This window comes from Ptychodera flava, chromosome 14, assembly GCF_041260155.1.
Source record: "Ptychodera flava strain L36383 chromosome 14, AS_Pfla_20210202, whole genome shotgun sequence".
Lineage (NCBI taxonomy): Eukaryota > Metazoa > Hemichordata > Enteropneusta > Ptychoderidae > Ptychodera > Ptychodera flava.
Window position 1 is genome coordinate 7,914,881 of NC_091941.1, and position 23,749 is coordinate 7,938,629.

General features: G+C 35.9%; 2 protein-coding genes across 2 annotated transcripts; both read left to right on the forward strand.

Annotated features, from left to right (window-relative positions):
• Positions 1–1,289: 1,289 nt before the first annotated feature.
• LOC139149171 (beta-1,4-glucuronyltransferase 1-like) lies at positions 1,290–5,981 on the forward strand. Its single transcript, XM_070720744.1, has 3 exons — positions 1,290–2,353; positions 3,332–3,475; positions 3,798–5,981. Exons 1-3 carry the CDS (start codon positions 1,445–1,447, stop codon positions 3,975–3,977), a joined length of 1,233 nt encoding a protein of 410 aa, XP_070576845.1. The 5' UTR covers positions 1,290–1,444; the 3' UTR covers positions 3,978–5,981.
• A 2,254-nt stretch (positions 5,982–8,235) lies between these two features.
• Positions 8,236–17,427, forward strand: LOC139149174 (beta-1,4-glucuronyltransferase 1-like). Its single transcript, XM_070720745.1, has 3 exons — positions 8,236–9,438; positions 14,420–14,557; positions 16,108–17,427. The coding sequence occupies exons 1-3, from the start codon at positions 8,467–8,469 to the stop codon at positions 16,297–16,299; spliced, it is 1,302 nt and encodes a 433-aa protein (XP_070576846.1). The 5' UTR covers positions 8,236–8,466; the 3' UTR covers positions 16,300–17,427.
• The last annotated feature ends 6,322 nt before the right edge of the window (positions 17,428–23,749 follow it).

Consider the following 23,749-nt stretch of genomic DNA (forward strand, 5'->3'; position numbering starts at 1 on the left):
TATCAAAGAGGAAAAAGCAGTAAATCAGAAACTTTAATGGGTGTTAAGACTTGCCAGCCATCCAATTAAATCTCCTGAGGAGCCATAGAGAGGTATTTTAGCCAAATCTGATGTGTGCAGTGTCTGAGATGACCTTTTCTTGTAACATTGAAACCATAAAAGTACAGTAATAATGACAAAAATTGCCTTTTTTTTAATTGTTATTTTGGTCATAAAAAAGCATGTCTTCAGAAAACCTGAGACACAAAGAAAAACAGTTGCATCAATGAGAACAAAATATATCTTGTCATTTTTCTATCTCTAAAATAAGTCACTGTATCAAATGTATATTGTGAAATATTTGTGCATGTTGCTTTCTCATACTGAATTCTCATAGTGAGAACAGAAAAGTATCAGGAATTTGTCATGCTTTCCATATGAAATGCAGATTTCATAATGGTACACTTTCACTTAGCAAACATCAAGATATCTCTGGCATATATCTCTGATTTATTTAAATATGGCGCCGAAGGGCGTGGAGAAAAATATGAAACATCCTGATATCTCTGATATATATGTCTTGTATATTAAAGTCATGCTTCTGATATATGTATGCCTGACATGTTAAAGTTGGGTGTGCTGAAAAATATGTCTGATTACGCGCCCGAAGGGCGTGCCGAAAAATGCAACTATGATTGAATTTGTGGCTGACACTATGCATTTTAGGCAATGATTAGCCTGTGTCGAAATTCAAAAACACACTGAACCCCACCCCCCCCCCCCATTGGGCATTTCAAAAAACATGGTGACCCCCCCCCCCCCCCCCATGAATCCACACCCTCCGGCCGAAGTAACTGACCAGTCCCTTAAGTAGAGTTCTAATCGTGGACAAACTGTACCATAAACCCTAAAATCAAAAGTACCTGGAAATTTTACGGCAAATTATGTTAAATTATATTCCAAAAAGACCGTTTCTCCAACTGAAGAACTCTAAAGTTTTACAAATTTATCAAACTTACGCCCTCTTGCGATTTGTTTGCCGCCCTCTTGAGGTAGCACAAATTCGGTTGAAAAAAACTAATTTTTAGGCATTTTAATTGTGAATATATGCACCCAATTTATGCTGTGAAATATATGTTACAGATGCCGATAGGTCATCCAGTAAAAACGTGTTCTTGAGGACAAGTATTTATCTTGGCATACGAAAACACGACAAAATCGACTGAAAATGTACAACTTCTCTCAGTCACTCCAATCCGAAACCGAATCCGAAACCGAATCCGAAACCGAATCCGAAACTGAGTCTAACTTCAGCATCGTACCATCACAATATATTGACACGAGAGATGGTATTGAAACATTCTCGTTCGGATGGGAAAAGTTTCGGTGATAATTGCAAATCCAGTTGTGTTTTGATTCCAAATTTTATGGCCACAAACTTTTTTGCAGCTCGATTGCAAGGAAAATGGCCATATGGATATTACCGAGACGTAAGTTTATACTGAATTTGAAGAGTGTTATCGTCATCGTGGCAATATTCATTGTCGTGCGACAAATGTCGAGCGTCGTTTTCTTATCTCGCGGGGAAAGGGGAAATTTAAAACTGTCGGCATCACATGTGACAAGTGCCATCAAACGCCATGTAAAGACTGCATCCATTGCACAGCATTCAGACCGGAAGTACACTGTGCACACGTACATGGTCGCAAGTGAAGCGATGATGTGGAGCAAAGTGAAGGGGGAAGACGTTACCATAGCTACGCATTGCACCTCAGCCCAGGTGCACCATTTGGCGTCACTGGCCGAGAGGTGGCACGCACCCATCTCAGTTGCTGTACTCACTTCAGACGTTGCACCACTTCTCAACACCATCACAAATCTTCGGAGATGTTTCCCCCCTGTCAAGCAACATGTGTCATTCCATATTGTACATACAATTGAGGAAGACGATAGCCATGAATACTCACAAACTGATGAAGACACTGGTCTAAAAGTGCCATGCAATTTAGTAGTTGACCAGTCGCTAGACGCTGGCGATCAAAGTGAAGTGAAAAATGATTTTTACCCAACAAATCTGCTGCAAAACATTGCATGGAAGGAAACCCTTACTGATTACATTTTCCCAGTGGACATTGACATCCTTCCTAGTGGTGAACTTGAACAGAATTTCAAGGCTTTTGTTCAGGAACAAAAAGTGAAAGATGGAATAAACCCGGTGCAGCAGCAGAGAGTTTTCATCACCCCTGGTTTTGACATGCGCAGTGACATTGCAACAATGCCCAAGTATAAAGCTGAGCTATTGCAATTTTGGGAGAAAGACTCTATCTTCCCTCACAAGTCCTTTGTAAATTACACCAAGTGGAAAAATGTTCAGGTACTAAAAAACTCAGGCCTTGAATTTTAGATTGAGAAAGAGCAGCCATGGTGCATCTGAATATCTCCATACAGTGCATCATGTGTTTGTCTGTGTATTGCTTTGAGAACACAAGTCACCTGCACATGGAAGTATGTACATGACACTGATAGGTATGGTGCACTGGTCTTCACCATGGCACCTCCACAACCAGTGCTTGCATTCATCATGTGAGAGTAATTTCATGCTGAAATAATTAATTCATGCAGTCTTGTATATGTGAGAATCAAGGGTGAGGTAATAGTCTAAATACAGGCCACTGGTACCATGTAAATGTAGCACTGATTTATGATGGCAATTCATTGAATGAATGCTGCTGAAAGGTGTGCAACAAACGTGTATACTACAAACTGGGTAATGTTGTGTGTCTTTAGAAGACTGTTTAATCTTTCTGACTTTTGGTCAAAATAGCCATCTACTATATATGTGTCCTGTCCCACTTTTGGTCAAAATAGCCATCTACTATATGTGTGTCCTGTCCCACTTTTGGTCAAAATAGCCATCTACTATATGTGTGTCCTGTCCCACTTTTGGTCAAAATAGCCATCTACTATATGTGTGTCCTGTCCCACTTTTGGTCAAAATAGCCATCTACTATATGTGTGCCCTGTCCCACTTTTGGTCAAAATAGCCATCTACTATATGTGTGCCCTGTCCCACTTTTGGTCAAAATAGCCATCTACTATATGTGTGCCCTGTCCCACTTTTGGTCAAAATAGCCATCTACTATATGTGTGTCCTGTCCCACTTTTGGTCAAAATAGCCATCTACTATATGTGTGCCCTGTCCCACTTTTGGTCAAAATAGCCATCTACTAATGTGTGCAAATATAGATGGTGAAGACATAACATGCTAATATTATGATATGAACTTTTCATTGGGTTCAAAGTTCATACCTTTATGTTTCCTTTTCCTTCTCCATTAATGCTGTTTCACCAGGCTAATCCTGATAGAAGTCTGTACCTGGATATTTCATATGAGACGGAAGGACAAAGCCCTTGGGGAGTATATTTTATTGGAAGTAGGGATATGCCAATGTATGATGATTCTTTCACTGAAGTGGGTCTTAGCAGGACAAGCCAGGTAATTCAAACAGTATAGAGAAATTGTGCATGAACCAAAATCTACATTTGACATTGTTTCATTGGTGGACTCCATTCAGAGAACATTTGGTTCAACATCTTGGCTTTTTAAAGCAAGCTTTACTCTAAGTAGGTGACACTCATTAAAAAAATACTGGTGGATTTCTTTACACACTGTGAGCAGAAGACATTTGCAGGTCATACTGTACTTGATACATCAGTAGAACTGGTATATTGTAGCAATATGATATGTTGAAACCGTACGAAAACTGAAAGTCATTGAATCTTGTTTCCACTGACTTTTTATATGCTCTTTATGACAGATATGTGAGCTCCACTTGGCTGGTTATAAGTTTGCAGTACTGGACAGTGCATTTGTTTTACGTAAACGCTTCAAGAAAACACAGGACTCTGTCAGTATCGGCGAAGACAATGCAAAACTGCGGACATTTGAAGAAGAGCTGAAGAAGTTGTATCCAAAGACTGACAGACATTGTGTGTGATGCAGGGAATACGTATCCCTAGAGCAAAGCTAGGGCTATGTTGTTATTTGTAACATAAAACTTTTTCATTCTCATGGTAACAAAGCAAGAAAACTTATTGACTATTCACGATGCAATTTTGTTGAAAACAATATCATAAACTGTACTCTCATAGGGCTTCCAGGGTTAGTAATTTCAGTTTGAAGAAAAACATCAGTTCATATCTGCATTGTCTTTTCGTTTGTTTTATGAAAAGGACACTGAGACAATGGTTACTTTCAGTGTCTTGTTACGAAGCTTTGTACCCCTTACAGTGTAATCATGGACTGGTGTGAACAAACACCTGAACTGGCAAGATTTTCTTTTTTCCATGGTTAAACCATTAAGTTCAGAGAAGATTTTTAGTGGATTAAAATAAAGAGTAGAGAATGTGTTTTGTCAACTTTTGTTCATGGCTCATTTTATCCGAGGAAGTTTCAAGGATGGTTTGAAGAGGTATAGAGAGTGAACTTTTTTAACTTGAATTCATTAAAACCTTTATTAATTTGTCATCCAGATATATTAAGATGATGTCAGCAATGTCAGTATTTTGTGAGAAAAATGCATATGTCAGTACTTTTTGAGAAATGTGTGGAGTGCGTACTTTGATAGTAATTTTAGACAGTGACAGTTCGTTCATACAATCAAGCAAGACAGCTCAAAAACACTCAGTCATTTGTATTCACATGGGTTTTAACAGATTTCTTATTGATTTCCATTTGATTTGCAAATAATACAATGGGTGTACTTGTTCCTCTGGTATTGTCACCTGAGAAAAACATTTACCGCACAGACTAAAGCTCAGAATATTTGTTGTAAATAAGAATATAAGGGAAATACAGGAAGTATGTGCCAAGACAAATCACCCTGCATTTGTATAAGTGTTAATCAAAACTTTATCACTTCATAAACAGAATTCTTAGTTCTAGCATAGTTACGGTCTATGGTTAGAGTGATCTTCCCAACTATAAAAATATAGTGTCATTTTTACCTTTCAGAAAAGCACCAGATCATATTATGATGGATTAGAGAGAGTCTTGTGTCAAATCAGTCTCATAGTCCGGACATTAATAACCTGGATTGAGAATTCCAATCCCTTTTATACTTATGTTGTGTGTAAGAAAAACTTCAGGCTGAGAAGTATACATGGCAAAATCTGTTTTCTTTTCTTTGATATTTTTATGGCATCTAAATGCTTCACTTTTATTAGCATTGTCATTTTGTAGGTAGAAATGCAATATAAAATTACCCAGAAATGTATGTATGTTCAGTGTTTGTTACTATGTTGATATCTGTCTACAGGGAATACCATTACCACATGCTGTCACTGCATTGTCTCACTGCATCGTCTATGCAAGTTTCAATAACTTTAGTTGTCAGACAGCGCCATCTAGAGGCTATATTTGAGGTGAAAATCTCTGGGAACAGATTTTTAATTTTATTTACATTACAAAGTATATGTGACATGTAAATATCAAATTTTTTTCACAGGAAATTATGCAAATTATATCAATGAAGGAATCTGAACCAATAATACTTTAAGTTTAATTATCAATACAGTGTCTATATAAATCTTGTCAATACATGTGCACCATACCTCTTTCACCTTGTCTTCCAGCCAACAGGGTGTACAAGTGATGGTTGTACACTTTCACCAAAGGAAAGCAGACGTCACTACATAGAATGTAATGTCATAGTTTATTGAAATCTATAAATAGGAAATGTGTATGTGTTGAAATCAGGCAGAGACTCAGAAACGCAAGGGATACAACTGTTTTATTAGTGCTAGCATTCCAGGATTTCAGGCAACATGTAGAGGAATAGGGATCAGTCTAAAGCTGTGTTCACTGGATCTTGCTTTATCCAGTCATAATGTAGAGGCTCAGGATATGATATAATTTTAAAATACACACTCTGTATTGACTAGTAACTAAGATGACTTTTCTTTTCTCATTCAAAAATAAACTCTGAACTTGGTATCTAGACAAATTAGTTGTCTTTTATGTTCACACTAAATCTCTCTGGTATCACTTAAACATTCTCACCAACCAAGGCAGATAAACAAATTTTTTTTGATCCGGGGTTTCTGAATACTGGAGTGAAAGAAATGTTTTCCCCCTACTTTAGACAGTAAGAAATTATCTTTATTTAAGAATTGCAACTTTATGGTTTCTCAATCACCAACTTTTTTTCTTACACAGTTTGTAGACCTATCAGGTCCATCAATACCCATGAAGTTGCAAGCAAAGTGGTTGAGGTCAAAGGTCAAAACCTTGGCCCAATTCAGCGGTCCCCCACTGGTATGTGACCCTGTGGCCTCTGATGTCATGACGACTGCAAGAGCACTTTTGCTAGGTTTATTCTCCTTTGTATAATGGTTGCCTCATTTACAATCTTGCATTTTTTGAGGGAGGGTTTTCAACAAAAAAATACTAATAATGGCCCTGCTATTGCTATGATACATTTCCACAAAATTTTTGTTTCTATCGACCCCATGAGATATATTTGCCTGTGGCGTGGGCAGTAGCAGAAAGATAATTAGACCCTATTACTTTGCTTTCAGCAATATGGGCGAAGACTCAAAATCTCCAAAGACAAAAATACTTTCATTTGGGATTAGGCTAAAAGATAATCTACTTTTATTTGTTAAGTAGATTTCTTGCTTCTTTACTGCCAAAGGCACCTCTTCATCATTGCCATACCATGGAGAGAGAAATACCCATCATCTACCCTAAGCCAAAATGCTACATAAAATGTCATTAAATATTTCATGTTCCAAAGATGAAGTGCAGAAAACTTATCTTAATGAAACTCCTTTTCAGATACTGGTTCAACAGCTTTCAAATTTTACATATAACTTCCTATGGATGCCTTCATTCGAATCTGTTACAATAAGCAGAAAATTTGGATATGCAAGTTTTTTAGAATATTTCCTCATTTTTCATAGAAAATATACATCTCTGAAACTGTTCATCGATGACATTGAACAGAGGTTTGTAACCTTTCTAGGAATGACCTCATGCCCTATTTTGTTCAAATGATGGTTTAAAGTTTGCTGATACAGACTTTTAGGACTGTTCCTCATTTTGGGTTATAGGTTTGTTAAGCCAACAGGTTCCTAATAGACCACGACTGTACAGTATATTCCAATTTAATCCTGTAAATGACTGTACTCCAAATGAAGATAATTTTTGGCCAATCTTGTCTACTTTGTCAACGTGGTGTCTTCACCCTTCGTTGTTTGTTAGGCCTGGCCTGTCATGATGATAACATTTGGCAAATAATCCATATTTTGTAATCAGATTTTGGGGTCCATTCCAAATTCTGCACAGTGAAAAGAAACAGTTGAGCTATATTGGCCATCAGGTCACTTGTTTTCCCGAGTAGCAGAGCATACAATGTTTTTCTAGAATTTTACTCCTTTTTTATATCATGAATTTTTTATGCAAGTGAAGCAGAGTGGCATTTTTTACGTATTTATAAGCTCTGCAGATTTTCCACTTGACCATGGCCTTCCAAGATCTTAGAGTGGGGGTTAAGCCATTAGATTACAACTCACTCTTCTGCACAGGCTAATTAGACATTATTTGTGTTGATTTTTCCAGTTAATATATGATCAAAAATTAATTATGAATATTGATAAATTATTAATATGAATGTTACAGAACAATAAAATCTTGCTTTTTGACAAATAATGTCGTCTATTTTGTGTAAATACCTTCCGGAAATCCCATTGTTGTTATAATTATGATTATTAATAAATTATGATTGTGTTTAAAAAATATTTTACACATTGTAATCTGCTGATGTAAACAACCCTCTGGAAACCCTTATAGTTCACAATCTATGCAAAAATATACAAGGGACACCATTACCCATGTTCAGTCTGCGGCAAAAGTTACTACACTCGTTATATACATGATGTCCAATTAGCCTGTGTCTTCTGGCCCACAATTGAGCATTCTCTCATCACAGTGCTATTTCTCCCTGTCAGAAATTGAGTGTGGCTCCCCCTAGCGACTAGTTTAGTCAGTGGACCGGTAGACTGCACTGCAATGTATGCAAATTGTATATGAATTACACAAACCTAGATCTCACAATGCCGATGACATTATCGATAATTTACACCAGACCAAGTGATCGTTTCTGTATAATCATTCTGTATAATTATAATTATTTGTTGAGGCTTCGCGATATGAATGCCTTCTGCTACGAAAGCAGGTGCGCATGCGTAGTCGTTGCGGAAGTCCGTACTGCGAGACAAGATTTGAACACAGTAGTGCAGTGTATCGTGCAGCGCAGAGTAGGTGAGTGTTGTGTTCCGTACAACCATACGCATGATTGGGTCGGCAGCTGGACACACTAGCCAAAATGTAGTCGCGACTGTCACACGATGTGACGAGGAGAACATGAATATCAACCAAGTATTGCCCTTAACTCTTGCATCGTCGCATGATCAACGCTAGAAATCATGGCTTCGTGCACCTGGAGGCAGAGATGCTCTGCTGGCAAGCTGATAGTGATACTGGTAGCGGTCATCGTTGTTCTCCAGGTCGTTCACCTGGTGCTGCTCTCCCGTGTGGACGCGCGTGGAAACAGGGACGATGCCAAGAAAGTCAAGCCTCCGCACTCAGTCAAGAAGCCGCTGCACACGAAAACAAAATTTTCGGAAGTTGGCCTCGATTCAAGTGGGAACTACCAAGTATACAGGTTTTTAGTTGCGAGTGAGAAAATAACAAAAGGGGTTATCATCAAGGATGATGTTACCATAGTAACACAGTGCTCTCTCAACAGGCTGCATCATGTGCTGTCGCTAGTTGAGCGATGGAATGGGCCCATTTCAGTGGCAATATTCTCTGCCAAGCCAAACATTACTTCAATTTTTATAGTCATCACACATCTCAGACAATGCTTTCCCAAAATCCGTAGTGCTGTTTCATTCCATCTCGTCTCTCCACTCAGAGAGATGAAAGAGACCCAGGAGCTTGTTGGATTTAGTTTCAGCAATGAGGAAACTGACACTAATATACCCTGTGATCAGGTGTTGCCTTGGATGAGAGGTTTTGGACAGATGGAAGAAAATTATGCAGTTCAAGATGTGCCTTATCCCAATAACCTCCTCCGGAATGTTGCATGGCATGGAAGTGCCACGGAATACATTTTGGTCATGGATATTGACATGCTTCCGAGTGGTGAATTACGGCACCAGTTTAAGGAGTTTATACTGACCAAGAAACAATCAATGCAGTGGGAGATTGAGGAGTCTCCTAATCTAGTGTATGTCCTGCCTGTTTTTGAAATCAATGAGAGAATCCCTGTTTTTCCCAGTACCAGGAATGAACTCATAGATCTTTGGGAAAGGGAGCAAGTGCGCCAATTTTATCAGGAGATGTGTGAAAAGTGCCAGACACATACCGACTACATCAAATGGAGAAACTTGCATGTAAGTATGGTGAAATTGTCCGGTATGCGGAAGGTACAAATATTTCCAAGGAAGTGTTGTAATCCTCGATCTCCCAAGGGGATAACAGTTCTTGATCACAATAAATGAATTTGGGTTAAAGTATGCCAATTTTCAATAAACATACTCTCTAGTCTCCCTCATGCTGCATATGCAGTGTTTTGTGAAGGCTGGTACCTGGTAAATTTTACCAGGGCTCTCCCTTTGTTCAATTTGAAAACGTTAGATTGTTATGGGTCAGTGGTAAATGTTTTCATCAAATGTACTTTATCTGCACTAAGTTTATTGTGTACGTAAGTGCACTCTATGATAGTACCTTTTGTGCACTGAATAAATAAATAAATAAATAGATAAATGAATAAATGAATAAATAAATAAATAGATAAATAAATAAATAAGTAAATAAATAATAAATAAATAAATGAATAAATGAATAAATAAATAAATACAATTACAGGAGGACAACAGAAATGGTACAGGTTCCCACACCTTTTCTAAATTTTCATAAACCTTAGCAAAAAGCTTATTTAATTTGACTTAAAACATCATCCTTTCAACATTTATCAATGGTCTGAAAGTAGATGTGTATTTCTTAAATATGAAAATTTACACATACTTTTTTGGTTTGTTTGGAACTTGAATTTGTAATATTTTTGGGAAAGTCATAAGCAGGAAAATACCGCAAATTCCATAAATACTCAATAAAATGGTAAATAATTTTTGTTTCTCCCCCAAAAGATTAAATTTATGGCCTTTTTGAGACAGAGAAATCTGAGATTCATCACATAAAGATTAAAAGAACCATCATGTTGGTTGCACTAACCAACACCTATACTGGTAAAACAACATATCTATATTTGAAAGGTCACGCCCAGTCAAGTTTGGTCGTACATTGGGCTTGAAGATGATAGTTTACAGATTGCTGAAAGAACCCTAAACTGTCATAGATTCCCATTTAATACTGCTAGAAAAAATCATCATCTGTGTGTTCAGTTTTGTAGCTACATTTGATGTGTAAGATGTAATTTGGGTGTTCAGAAGATAAGGTGGAAATTGATGTGATCCCAGGCATCATATCCCATATCATTGATATTCAAACTAAATACAAGTCATTTGTGAAAAATAGATTTCAATACTCAGTTAATGATATAATTAGTCCAAAATGAATTCCAAGAGTATGTATGTGTAGAGTGACCACACGCATGTTACATTGAAAGTCTCATCAGCCTGGTGACATATAAACTTATTTTCTAAATGCCAAAGTATTGTCAATGTACAGGAAAAGTAATAATTTCAGTAAATATAATGGAAGAAACATTGATCTGACTGAGAGTTAAGGTCATTCATATTGATGAAGATTTACTCATTAAATTTATAAGAAATGATTTGAAATGTTTATTTGTATTCAAACCTTGGATAATCTGTTGCAATGTATGTCCAGTGTACCAGTTGCAGGCAGGATTATGACTGAGTAAAAGTAGTATTTCTGGCTGTAGTCCTTTCATCCAGACTCAAGGCTTCACTCTGTTTGTTATGGCCATCAGTGCATGTCGTCTAAGCCTGTCAGATTATCTAGGTCAAGTGTGACAATGGCTTCTCACATCAAATACATTTAGTGATTATCATTCGGAAAGGAATCACCTTGTTAGTGCTAAGTAACAAATAAATTATTTTGACAAAGGATATAGCAATGAACATGTTTGAGTGTTTTTTTCAAGGTAGAAATATCTTTGCATTCTGACACCTAACGTGCTGCCAAATACAACCACAAAATGCTTTCACAGTAAAATCCCTGGAAGTCATTATTGACATGCTTGCTTGATCTCAGGTGGTACATTTGCAGCACAACATTTCAAACGCATTAATTTCATCGCGCTATCATGAATAGTGTATGGTCCAGTAGGTTTGTTCATTTCCATCCATCAATATTGTACATTGCTTACACTGGAAAACCGTACGCCGTGTAATCAACATGACAGTTGACACAAAACACTCACAAAGTTTGTAAATTCTGGTAATTTTCTGAAAAAAAACATGAAGTTCTCAGTGCAGACATTTTAAAATGTAAAGTCTATTTTTGATATCACTTGTTTTCAATATATTTCCATGGGGATTACACTTTTAAATGTGATAGTGTGTATGGCTTACATTGCCCAGTAATTTCTTACTGGCACTTTGCATAATTCAATGATGTAAGGTTATCTAAACATTCCACCATGTTCAATATAAAGATGCATTTGCCATACATCTTTAAAAATAATACATAGAAATGAACATATGGTAAAAGGTAACACTGAAAAAACAGTCAACATAAACAAAGAAAATATCAACATTGCCAAGAATTGTGAAATGATAATTAGGTTAGCATTAGTCAGAAACCACTGAAAATTATCACTTTACCACTGATTGCATGAAAAATATCAAATGATAGCCTCATTATCTTTTTAGCAATTTAATGTTATGCGCTGATCACATTTTCAAGTCTTTCAACAAGGCGTATTGAAATGCACAGTGTTCATCTTGTGTACTAAAATGATGTTAGACTGTGTGTAAATGGCAGCCATTGTTGTTGTATGTTTGCAGAATATTCATTTCAGCAGCTGTAAATGTGATTTAGCAACATGTTGGTACCCACTGGACATATATGCTTACTGTCTGTGTAGACTGTCTGGCTATTGGATGTAGTACAGTTACATCATTGCACAACATAATAAAAAGAGATATCAGTCGAGTAGGTGTTTTCGTGTAATAAAATGCTTGTGGATGTACTTCAATAAAAGAAATGGACAGATAAGATAATGGCAGAGACTGTGTAGAATGACCTATACGGGAAGTGAGAATTTGTATTTATTCCTCATTATAAAGATGAAACGCATATTGTAATTTATGGGGTTTCTGTAACATTCTCCCATGAAATTACCAAAATTTTGACTCTTTTAATTTTAAGAGGAATATTGGAATTTTTTTTAGTGTATCTGCATCGATATAACAGTAAATGAATCGCTGCTTTGTGTATCATCAGATATCCACCATACATGTCTAAACTCTTCAATTTGTATTCTTTTCTGTCTGTAACTCAGCAAGACCATCCGGGTGCCATTGTAGGAAATCTCTTTGTATCCACTCTTCAACTGATTTGAGCAGTCTAGACATTGTCAGAGCAAGTAAATAGCTTAACGCCCCACATATCACCAGATATTGTCACATAGAATTCGCAGCAGAACATTTGTCACACTTTCTAGAATGTTGAAAGCTCAAGCACTGCGGTGGAAAATCCAGAGTTCAAAGACCTTCCAAGCTTACTAGCTCAATGATTTTCCTCACCTTGAAAAAAGTGACAACTAAATCACGGTCCCTCCACAGGAGGGACAGTGACTAAATGAATGAACAAACAAACAGCAAAACAAAGAAGCTGAGGTTGTAATCATTCTCACTCTAAAAAATAGTGAGTAATGAATATTCTGTGACAATGTGGACTTTGAAAAAACTTGGCCAATGCTCATATCACAGTTGCAGTGTAGTAGTGGAATGGCAATAACCACTGGTACATGACTTGCTCAAACAAATCAATGTTAATTGCTTTTTGCTTCAACAAAAGGCTATTAATATTGTACTGTCCATTGTGATTGTTCCGCTAACTGAGTTTGTGCGGAACTTTTTGTTTGTGAAAGAAATGACCCACATTCAATGTGATGAGATAACGGCACATCAGTGAAAATATAACCATGTTTGTAATGAGAAGTGAATGCCAGTTTGTCTAAATTGATGTATCCTAGCAACAAGGTCAGGTCAAAAAACCCTGAGTACATCATTGCAACAGTTGCTCGTGGAGTGCTGAGACTCTCATTTTGAAATGCAAACTTTTCCAGTTGAGATTTAAATGTTGACCCCATTTCCAGTAGAAATTAATCATTTGAGTTTAAAATATCACTGTTGAAGTTTAGTTCACTGTTTTATTGCATACAAGTTCCAACGTGACTTTCATCAAAGCCATTGTTCAAAAACCTGATTTGTACATTGTCAGTTAGAGAGGGAGGTATGTCAGTGAGTGAACAGGTGCTCTTGATAATGATTTCATATCATTGTCAAATCTCATTGACTTTTAGCTGTGCATTATTGGATTCTTTGAATGGGGGTTTTATGGGTGCAATGAAAAGAAATGGGTCAAAAGGCTGTGAAACTGAACACAGGTACTGAAGTCATCTAGTTGGGGTCAAACTTTCAAGTTAGACTATGTGCTTTGTGAGAATCAGCTGTTTTTGTAATCTGTAGGAAATGTCAGTGTTATAAAGGTTACTACAAAATGTTGCCATGGAAACACGTTTATTCTTTTTGTTTACTTGTGTTGGATTTTTTTCAATACATTTTAGCTGTCAAAACTTGACATTAAGATAGAAATCTGTGCAACATCAGTTGAACTCTTACATTCCATGAATTGTTTACAGAGGTGCACCATTATCCCAATGGCAAGTGGAATGCATAGCCTGTAATAATGCATTTTCCTAATGTTGAAGTCCAAGTATTAAATTTCTCTGTATTTCTTAACCATACAGACAGCTAGATCTCCTCAGCATCTGTAATTTTCTGTTGAACCAAATCAAAGTTTGTACTGGGTTTGGTTCATCCTTCAAGCTATTTTGATCTAAGATGGAGGTAACTGCGTACATAGTTATGAAACGTACAAACACTCAAAACATGTAGTTGAAGTTAATTAATTTTGATAACCACATTTGGCTGATAATTATGTATCAACTCAAACTGTTTTTGAATATGTGTGCTTTATTTATTTCACACCCATTTGTTGCATTATGTTAATCCACTACAGGTACAAGGTATCTCAAAAGATGGTTATAATGATGTGTTCTTTGAACGACTCCAGATGTGATCAGAGTTCTCTTGCCATTCATCATACTCTTTTCTAGGCGATCGGCTCTCTGACAATATCTTCTCATTTTCCTGGCAGTCGGTATCATCGGGCAAGTTGAATATTGCTTATGAAGTGGAATGGATGTCGCCATGGGAGCCATTGTACATTGCAAACAGAAATATACCCAAGTATGATGAGAGGTTTAAACAGTATGGTTTCAACCGTATCAGTCAGGTATGGAGTATTTCCCCATCACTATTACATCACTTTTCCCAAACTTGTCAGTATCATGGTATAGAAATTAGAATTTAACGTTTCAAATGAGCGGCATGCCATTTCTAACAAAATCTAGTGATATTCTAATTCTTAGATTCCTAGGAGGTTGAAGTTCTCATTACCCAACTGCATTTTAATTTTTGAATAACTTGTTGGTTGCACCATCATCTACAAGCTCCATGTGATTTAAGAAGTAATCTGTACAATAAATTAATAATGCAATGTTTATTCATAAAATATCTACATTACACAAACTATGTTTGTTTTGAACTTTGCTTTCTCATACCGGTATTTCTGGAGATGTCATGGTTACAAAAGAGACATTCAACAAAATCCAACATGGTAAATAAAACAGAATTACATGTAAAACATTTGAAAGTATGTAGGCTTTCACTGATATGTACATGTATATATAGAATTAGGTGCACTATACATTATGATGCACCAAAAACCAATATATTTTGGAACCTGTGAAATTGTACACAAAGTTAATACAGCTGCTTGTATATTTCTTTATTAAGTAATGAGGAAAAACCAAACATGCATATGTTACACGGTAAAAAAATTAAATAAATCAAAGGCTTCTTGACTAAAAGATTTTGAAACTCAACGCTTTTTAAACAGGTAGCTTGAGGTCTTTATTCTATTAGACCTCATGAAAGGCACATGAAATTTTAATAGCATATAGCTATAATCTCGATAACTGGCATGTTCTCCAGGGCAAGGCTGGCACATGGAACACCTGGTCTTTCCACTGTGAGAAAGCAATGACATGAAATGTCACATTCATTCCTGGATTTGTCCATCTTGTTATTTTAATTGCATGTTGGAGAACTTTCCAGCAATAATCAATCTTAATTCAATTTATTTTCAATGGAAGATGACCAGAAGTTTTGACCTCACAGTTACCTCAGGGATGACCTTTCACCTTTATGCATTCAAAACATATGTGCCTGAAAGAATACAGACATTTGAGTTGTTTGAGTTTCAACGCTGCAAGTTTCATGAATCATCGCTTTTAGATTCCTATTGACGGCATAGATAGACATGGATTACATTGTTCAAAAAACCCTTTGTATAAGCTGTACAACCTTTAAAAATCCAGACAGGTTGCACAGCTGTGCAATTACTATAGCAGGACAGTTCACCACTGGGAAACAGCACGACCATTGCAATACTTCTGAATACAGTTACTTCAGAAATTACCTCTGTGGCTGTTTGTTGCTTCACACTTCTGCCGTCTGTATTGATTCAAATTTTTAATGAACATGTTAATGAACATTGAAATCCATTATCTCTGTAACTTCTTTTATTGATATCCAGTAGTGATCTTTTGTGTTCTCAATCTCAGTGTAAATCAAGCTGACAAGCACTATCTGGCTTTGTTCTCCCTTATTACCATCTCAGTTTAGCCTCCTTTACCAACTTTCAAGGCCACTACATGCTTGTCTGTGTGTCTCTCTCTTTATGTCGTCTGTCACTCACTTATTCTCCATTCACTTTCATAGGTTTGCGAGGTGCACATATCAGGCTACAATTTTGCAATAATGGACAATGCCTTCATCCTTCACAAGGGATTTAAGACTCCGAGCGACTTCCACTCGCAGAAGGATGAGGAAAATGTACAAAACAAACTCCTGTACACACAATTCAAAGAAGAGTTGACGATTAAATATCCTGAGGCAGTACGACAATGCTGATGTCATTTGCAATATGTAAATATCTCCAATTACTCTGTCAGTGCACAACTCTTTTAAAAAGATGTTTTCTTTAAACTTGCCAGTTTCCAGTCATTTTAACAGATATTTTTTAACATATTTATGAAACTATTTACTCACATTGAAGGAGATTAGTGTGAAAGTCTTCTGACATTTTACGCAGAACAGTAGACAATCATATGGTACATTAATAAGTAGAGCAAAGTGGAATTGAACCATGCAGGTCTCGTCGACTGATTAAGCCTACAGCTATTTCAGCTTATGAAGTACACAGTGATGGGCAGTGTGAACATATGAAGTTTCAAGCCAACTTTGAACTACTTGAGTGAAATGGGATGCAAAAAGTTAAATATATAGAATTAATGAAACTTGTCATTGTTGGTAATTGAAGCATTGCAGCAAGTCTGATGCATCGATTGATTTCAATAGGGCTGATTTCACTTGTATGTTTTAGCTGACAGTGTGTAGTACTAGATGATGAATGAATGAGTCACAATACAATGTAAATGATTTTGTGAGAAAAATTAAAAAATTAAAATTTTATACATTGTCTTTGAGAGAGTTGTGAACAATGCAAAAGGGTGGAGAAAGAGGGTGTCATATCAAATTAGATTTGGAACAACATCTCATGATGTCATGTTGGTTAGTCTTTTTGAATGTAATCCTAATTATATATCTTACTTTTGATCCATGTCCTGTCGATTCAACAATTTAGAGATTTAACAGAGAATATGTGTGGATTGGCTGCAAACTGAAAATAGTTCAAGCAAGATTGTATGGCTTTGTAAAGTTTTCTTGAAGAGTGGCATTATTTTAACAATCTGTTTCCTGTAAATTACATTTACCTTTGCAGCATATAGATCTCATTTCTTGTAATTAGATAATAATGAAAGCATTATATTTCCTACGCACTCTCCAAATGACAATGGCCTTCCCTAGGGAAAGCAAAAATATCACTTCAGATGCTGTCTTTATCAATAAATGGAAATATGAAAGCATCTCGGCTTGAAGGGTTCTTTCACATCCATGAAATGTGACATGTATGATGTATATTGCTTTCTCCATTATAAATTCCAGCTTTCTAATTAAATTCTACCCTCATCAATCTCACCATATTGATTGTTTCATTTAATATGGAGCTGCTTGTAAAAATAGCAGATCTCCGCGGATTTTGATCTCACGCAGAGCTTTGCCATTAAAACTGTATTGCCAGGAAACATACACTGCCAGCTTTCGCTCTGACATATTGTCGTATTCATCACATGCTAAGCTACTAATTTTAATTTTAAATGTTATGCAAATGAAATCATTTGCATATCATTACAATTCATAATGTTTTTAAAGCAAACTGTAAATGAATCGTGAATGAAAATATCCTTCCTCAGCAACATGAATATAAGTTTTAGGTCGGTTTAATATTTTTCAAAATATGTAGAAGTCTACCGGTATATCTGCAAGTCGGAACTTCAATCAGGATGCCATGAAATGGTCACTGTTATATCCTATGTGTTTATGTTTACAATCGAGTACATTCGTTTTTCTGTCAAAATCTTGATAAAAACATTTCTTTATACACACAGGAAAAATGAAATTAGTGTAAGAGATGTAATTTTAATATGAAAAAAGATAATGTAACAACCCGGAATGGGGCACCAGTTGATCACTGTTATCTAGATTACACAGTGATCAGTCTGCCAGTGTTTGCATATTCTATACCAATAATGTCATCTCACCATGGCAACCAGAATGGAAGGTCGTAGGTGTATACAGCATTCACTTGCACAATGCCAAAGGGATAGAATGACAGTATTAGTAAAATTATTAACATCTTGTACAAATGGTACAGGTCAATGCTACTGAGAAAGTAGCTGCATGTTTGTTGAACATATTTTCAGTGATGAAATGCTGGATTGGCAAAGTTTAATTTTCAAAAAACCCAAGACCAGGAGAATGTAACAGCCTTTCAATATTATTTGTTAACAAAACAATTTTTTCAAGTCAGTAGTTGTTGTGTCGGACCCAGTGTTTGTATATTTTTATAATCCATTTCCCATCCATGATAGGAAATGTCTAGGTAGCTAGCTAGTTAGCTAGCTAGCTAGCTAGAATTGTATGGAAAAGAAAAGTCAAGAAGTGCAAAATGTATCCAATTTTTGTCTTTCTGAAACCACCTGTTATGTCTACAATGCATTTTCCATTTAAGATATCTTGGCTTTCGTAGACTTCTTTCAATATAAGGCAGTGTTTTGTCCTTTTTTGCACATGGTCATCAGAAATGTTTTGTTTCTACCTCAAACTTTGGCACAGAACCAATGCAAACTATCTGATGATGGTGAAGCTCTTTTTTTCCCAACTTGATCCTTCTTAAAACCATCTGACACGAACACTCAGTCTTTGCTAAGAAACAGGACCCATCTTTTGATTTCACAACACAACAGGAATCTACACCTGTGATGCCTTTCTGTCAATAACAAATTTTAACTAATGAGTTGACCAATGTCTCTTTTTGAGTGCCCTTTTCATTTGCTTAACTGTTTTTCATTTTTGGTCGCAAGTCTTAGAGCTAGTTCTAATTATTCTTTATAATTGTTATTGGTATTCCAGTCGCATCAATATCTCTTAGAGTCATGACAGAAAAAATGTAACAAGGAGACCATCACAGAAGTTTTGTTTCATCTGTAATTGATGGTCGTCATAAGAAAGAGACACCCTTTACAAAATATGCTTGATTATAGTTTTCTTTCTGTTAGATATTTCAACTGTAATTTTGAATTCATCTGTTGTGTTCATGTAGTCACTGTTCAGATCATATCTCATTATCGAACTGCACGCTTTGAACAGGTGTTTTTTCTGATAAGCAGTGATCCCAACATATTTAAATCCACATCAAATCTAGTAACTTGATCTATTGAGAGTACAGTAAACATTGCAAATAAATGAAGATATTGCTTCTACCGTATGACTGTTACAATTCTGATTATCACCAGGAATACATTTCCACTCTGGTCAATATGCTGGTTACTGTAGATACCATGTTCAGTAGAATAGTAGATGTCAGATTTCAGTAGATCTTGAAGATAGATAATTATTTCCATCAAACTTAATTTTCTTTGACACAATATAGCTGCTTCCATGCTTAAAATGATGTGGTACTTCACTTGTCTTATTACACAACCCGTTTGTGTTACTCCTTATTCCAAGCATGTAAATATCATTTAATATTTCCTATTTAAGTGGGTAGTTGTAATGTAAACCTAATGTTCTTTATTTTTTTTCACTAATTATATTAAACTTCATCTTCGATTTTTTTTGGGATTAAGGCATGTCAGACATATTGCAGCTCTACCCACAGCTAAAATTTGCATGATGTTTTATCACAAGCTAGATAGAATTGTATGAAAATGGACGTCAATGAGTGCAAAAAGTATCAAATTTCAGTCTTTCTGAAAACCACCTACTATGTCTACAATGCTATTTCCAATTTAGATATCATGGCTTTCATTTTACTTCTTTCAATATCAAGTAGTCCTTTGCCTTTCGTGCACATGGTCATAAGAAATGTTTTGTTTCTACCTCAAACTTTGGCACAGAACCAATGCAAACTATCTGACGATAGTGAAGCTCTTTTCCCCATATTTGATCCTTCTAAAACCCATCTGACATCAATCTTTTGGGTTTGAAATTGTGACTCACCCCACTATATGAATTTTATTTATTTTGTAGTAAATGAAATGAAAAGTGACCCATGCGGGACTCTGTCTTTCTGAAAACCACCTATTATGTCTACAATGCTATTTCCAATTTATCAATCTTTGCTGAGAAACATCAGGAACCACATGAACCAATCATTTAATTTCACAACACAACATGGTAACTTTGTAAAGTGCCCTTTTCATTCGCTTGACTGATTTTCATTTTCAGTTGCCATTTTAAGTTTTTCAGAGCTAGTTCTAGTTATTCTTTATTATTGTTATTGGTATTCCAGTCCCATCAAAATCCCTAGTGGCTACGACAGAAAGAAAAAGAGCAGCATAATTTGGAGACCATTTTTAGGTTACAGAAATTTTGTTTAATCTGTAATAGTTGGTCATCATCGAGACATCTCTTTACAAAAAATGCTTGATTAAGTAGTTTTCTGTTAGATATTTCTCTTGTAATTTTGAGTTTGTCCGTTGCACTCTGGGGGCTTACGACTGAACGCCTCTAAGTCGGAATCCCGCCTGGTGCGCGACGACCCGATGGCGCCGCTCTCGGGGAGGTCTCATAATGAACTGCACACTTTGAACAGGTGGTAATAATGATTGGCTTTGATCCAAACATATTGGAAAATCCACATCAAATCTAGTAACTTAATCCACTGAGAGTACAGTAAATATGGCAAATAAATTAAGATATTGCATTTAATGTATGACGGTACCTATTGTGTTTATGGCCAGGAATACATTTCTGTTATTTCCATTGTGGTCAATATGCTGGTTACCATTGATGCCATGTTTAAATGAAATATTAGATGTCATATTTGAGCACTTAGATCTTAATGATAGATAATTTTTTCCAACTAATTGAATTTTCTTTGATACAATAGCTGCTTCCATGCCTAAAATGATGTGCTACATCAGAAGTCTATTGACCTGTTTGTGTTACTTTTTAGGTCCACTGTCAGCTAACTGGAACTTATATGATAGGTGGATATGTGGAGGTGTCTGTCAACTTGTAACATTCCAAGCTTCTTCAAAACAGCTGGTCTGACTCCTTTAATATTTGGAGTACAGGTCCCCAGGATTGACCTTAGTCAGATTTGTTCAAATTGTGATGAAATATGCAAATTTGTATTTTTAAGACAATTTTTGCCATTTTTGGTCAAAAATTTGTTCCTCAAAAACTACTCATCTGATAGCTTTAATATTTGGTATGCAGGCTCTTAGCAATTATCTTAATGTTATATGTTGAAATCATGATTAATCTACAATTTGTATTTTGGGGGCAATTTTTGCCATTTCTGGTCAAAAAAATGTGTTCAAAACTGCTCATCTGATAGCTCTGATATTTGGTAGACATGTTCTCAGGGATGATCTTAATGTGACATGTTCAAATTATGATGAAATCTTCAATTGTGTATTTTTGCAGCTATTTTTGCCTTTTTTGGTCAGGCTATCCTGAAATGAGCTATCAAAGATTTCCACCTTCATCAACATGTCTCACAAATAGTTATTCTCTACAAAACCAAGGGAGCTCTATTGGCCGTTTGGTTGCTTGTTATTCAAAGTACGCAAATATAATTTAATATTTCTTATTTAACTTGGCAGTTGTAATGCAAACTTAATGTTCTTTACTTTGCACTAATTATACTTATTACGTCACCTTTACTTCCTTTGGATTAAACATGCCAGGCATTGAAGCTCTACCCACGGCTAAAATTTGCATGACGTCTTATCATAATATCAATTCACAGGTTACCCACAGTGTGTGCTTGTAATGATGCATTGTGTAGTCTGTGAAACGTATATTACTTACTTGCATATCCTCTGCAAGGGATTGAAAATTTTATGTCTTATTTACTAGTGTAAAGACTGATACTTAGTTTAAGGAGAGGGGTTAAGCACCTCTTTTTCATAAACTGGTTACACACAATAAAGTCTGTTAAATCAATATTCCTTGGTTCTGTGGCCAGAAATGTTTTACTTTAAGCACATGCTATTTAACTCAGAAATATCACCTGCTGGGCTTGCTGTACATTGACTAAGATTTTTTTTCATGCTGCGAAATTTTTTTGATGAAAAACATTGTCAAAGATCGTTACACAGAAGGTATTGCAGTAACCATTCTAAATTGGGCAAAATGTCAAATAAGTAACAGAATGCTGATGCTGGGTTCAACATTTTAAACTACTTCAAATGTGCATGAGATCTCTTTTAACTCAAGAGCTACATACTGTTATATTTAAGTGAATTTCTTGACAGATTATTTGCTTTGACAATTTGTGTGTGTTGCCTCTTTACTCTCTTTGTTCACCAAAGCTATTCCCTGCGTTATTTATTGCTGCTTACTCAAGGCTATTTAAGGGGCCTGTATCTGTGTATATAAATGTACTTGCTAAAACAAGAAACCAACATCTCGTGCAAAATGTTTTTGTCAGATATTAAATAAATCTAAATGTAATATGCTAAATCTGTTTTGCGTTAGTTGAACCAATTTCAGGCATATTCATTTGGAATTTTTCCCATAATTTCCCCAAAGAATATTGAAATGACTGCATAGGTAGCACTTTATGAACTCAGATTACAGCAGGTGGTGTCGTCTCTGACTCATCTTTGTAGTATTTTCCTTGTGGCATATTTGCATGCACCAATTTCCGCCCTCTCTTTTTAATTCAGTCTTTCCTCACAAATCATATTAGGTTTTCACCCATGAGGAAAAGTAAATTGAGACAAAAAGGAATATCTGAAATGAAACTAGCATGTTATGAATGATTTATTAGTTCTTGCATCTTTTGAATCTGCAAGTCTTGGTTTTGTGACTCTGTGTTTGTAGATTCATTTCTAAATTGTGTCCTATCGGGTCAACATCCTATTTCTCGTATTTGTCTATATCTGTTGCCTAACCAATTTTCAAAAATGCCATAATACATTTCATATTGCAGTTTCACACCATGTTTGTACAACTCAAACGAAAAATGTACTTAAAAAGAGCTAAACTGAGATTATCTTTAGAGATTAATATATCATGGACTTGTGTAAAATTCAATTTAAATTGTAGCAAAGGGACACTCAATATCCGTATTACATGTGATATATTTTACTGATTGTGATTATTAAACAGTCCTACACAAAATCCCAATTTTATTTAATTCTTTTCAAATAAAATTACTAGGTATAGTCATTTCATGGTGTAAATATGTGGCCTGTGTTCTAAGTTTCAAGGCAGGTTGGCAGGGTGATATCTTTAATTTGATGTTGGTACAAGTACTTCTGAGCAGGTCTTTTCCTGCTCTGCAGGTGATTCAGGCAGTCTGCAGACATGCTGCCTTTTCCCAGATTTTATCAGGATTTCAGATGACGAGATCATTTTTAGGACCAATTGTATCTGTAGTGTTATTGAAAATTCATGAATGACATTCATAAAGCCATTTCAGAAATTGGAGTTAGTTTTCCTGTTTTCATCTCTGTCATATGTGGTTTGATGCAGTATGTGATTAGTAATATACAGTGATGTCATTACGGAACCTTGACAAAGTTCGAAATATGGGACAGATTTATCTCCTGTTTACAATAGATCTTTTTCCACATAACTGCCTGGGGTGACAGGTTCATATTAGCAAACCCAATAAAGTTGCCTTTCATGCCAAAACACTGATAACAATATTTGAGTATGTATGTATATCCAGTGATGCCTGCATCTGAATGTTCTAGCTCTCTACAACGCTCTCCATAAA

Excerpts from the sequence above, each read along its gene's own strand:
- LOC139149174 (XM_070720745.1), top strand. The coding sequence starts at position 8,467 with ATGGCTTCGTGCACCTGGAGGCAGAGATGCTCTGCTGGCAAGCTGATA. Across the intron at positions 9,439-14,419 it reads TCAAATGGAGAAACTTGCAT|TCGGTATCATCGGGCAAGTT; the intron begins GTAAGTATGGTG and ends TTTTCCTGGCAG. Across the intron at positions 14,558-16,107 it reads GTTTCAACCGTATCAGTCAG|GTTTGCGAGGTGCACATATC; the intron begins GTATGGAGTATT and ends TCACTTTCATAG.
- LOC139149171 (XM_070720744.1), top strand. The coding sequence starts at position 1,445 with ATGGCCATATGGATATTACCGAGACGTAAGTTTATACTGAATTTGAAG. Across the intron at positions 2,354-3,331 it reads CCAAGTGGAAAAATGTTCAG|GCTAATCCTGATAGAAGTCT; the intron begins GTACTAAAAAAC and ends CTGTTTCACCAG. Across the intron at positions 3,476-3,797 it reads GTCTTAGCAGGACAAGCCAG|ATATGTGAGCTCCACTTGGC; the intron begins GTAATTCAAACA and ends TCTTTATGACAG.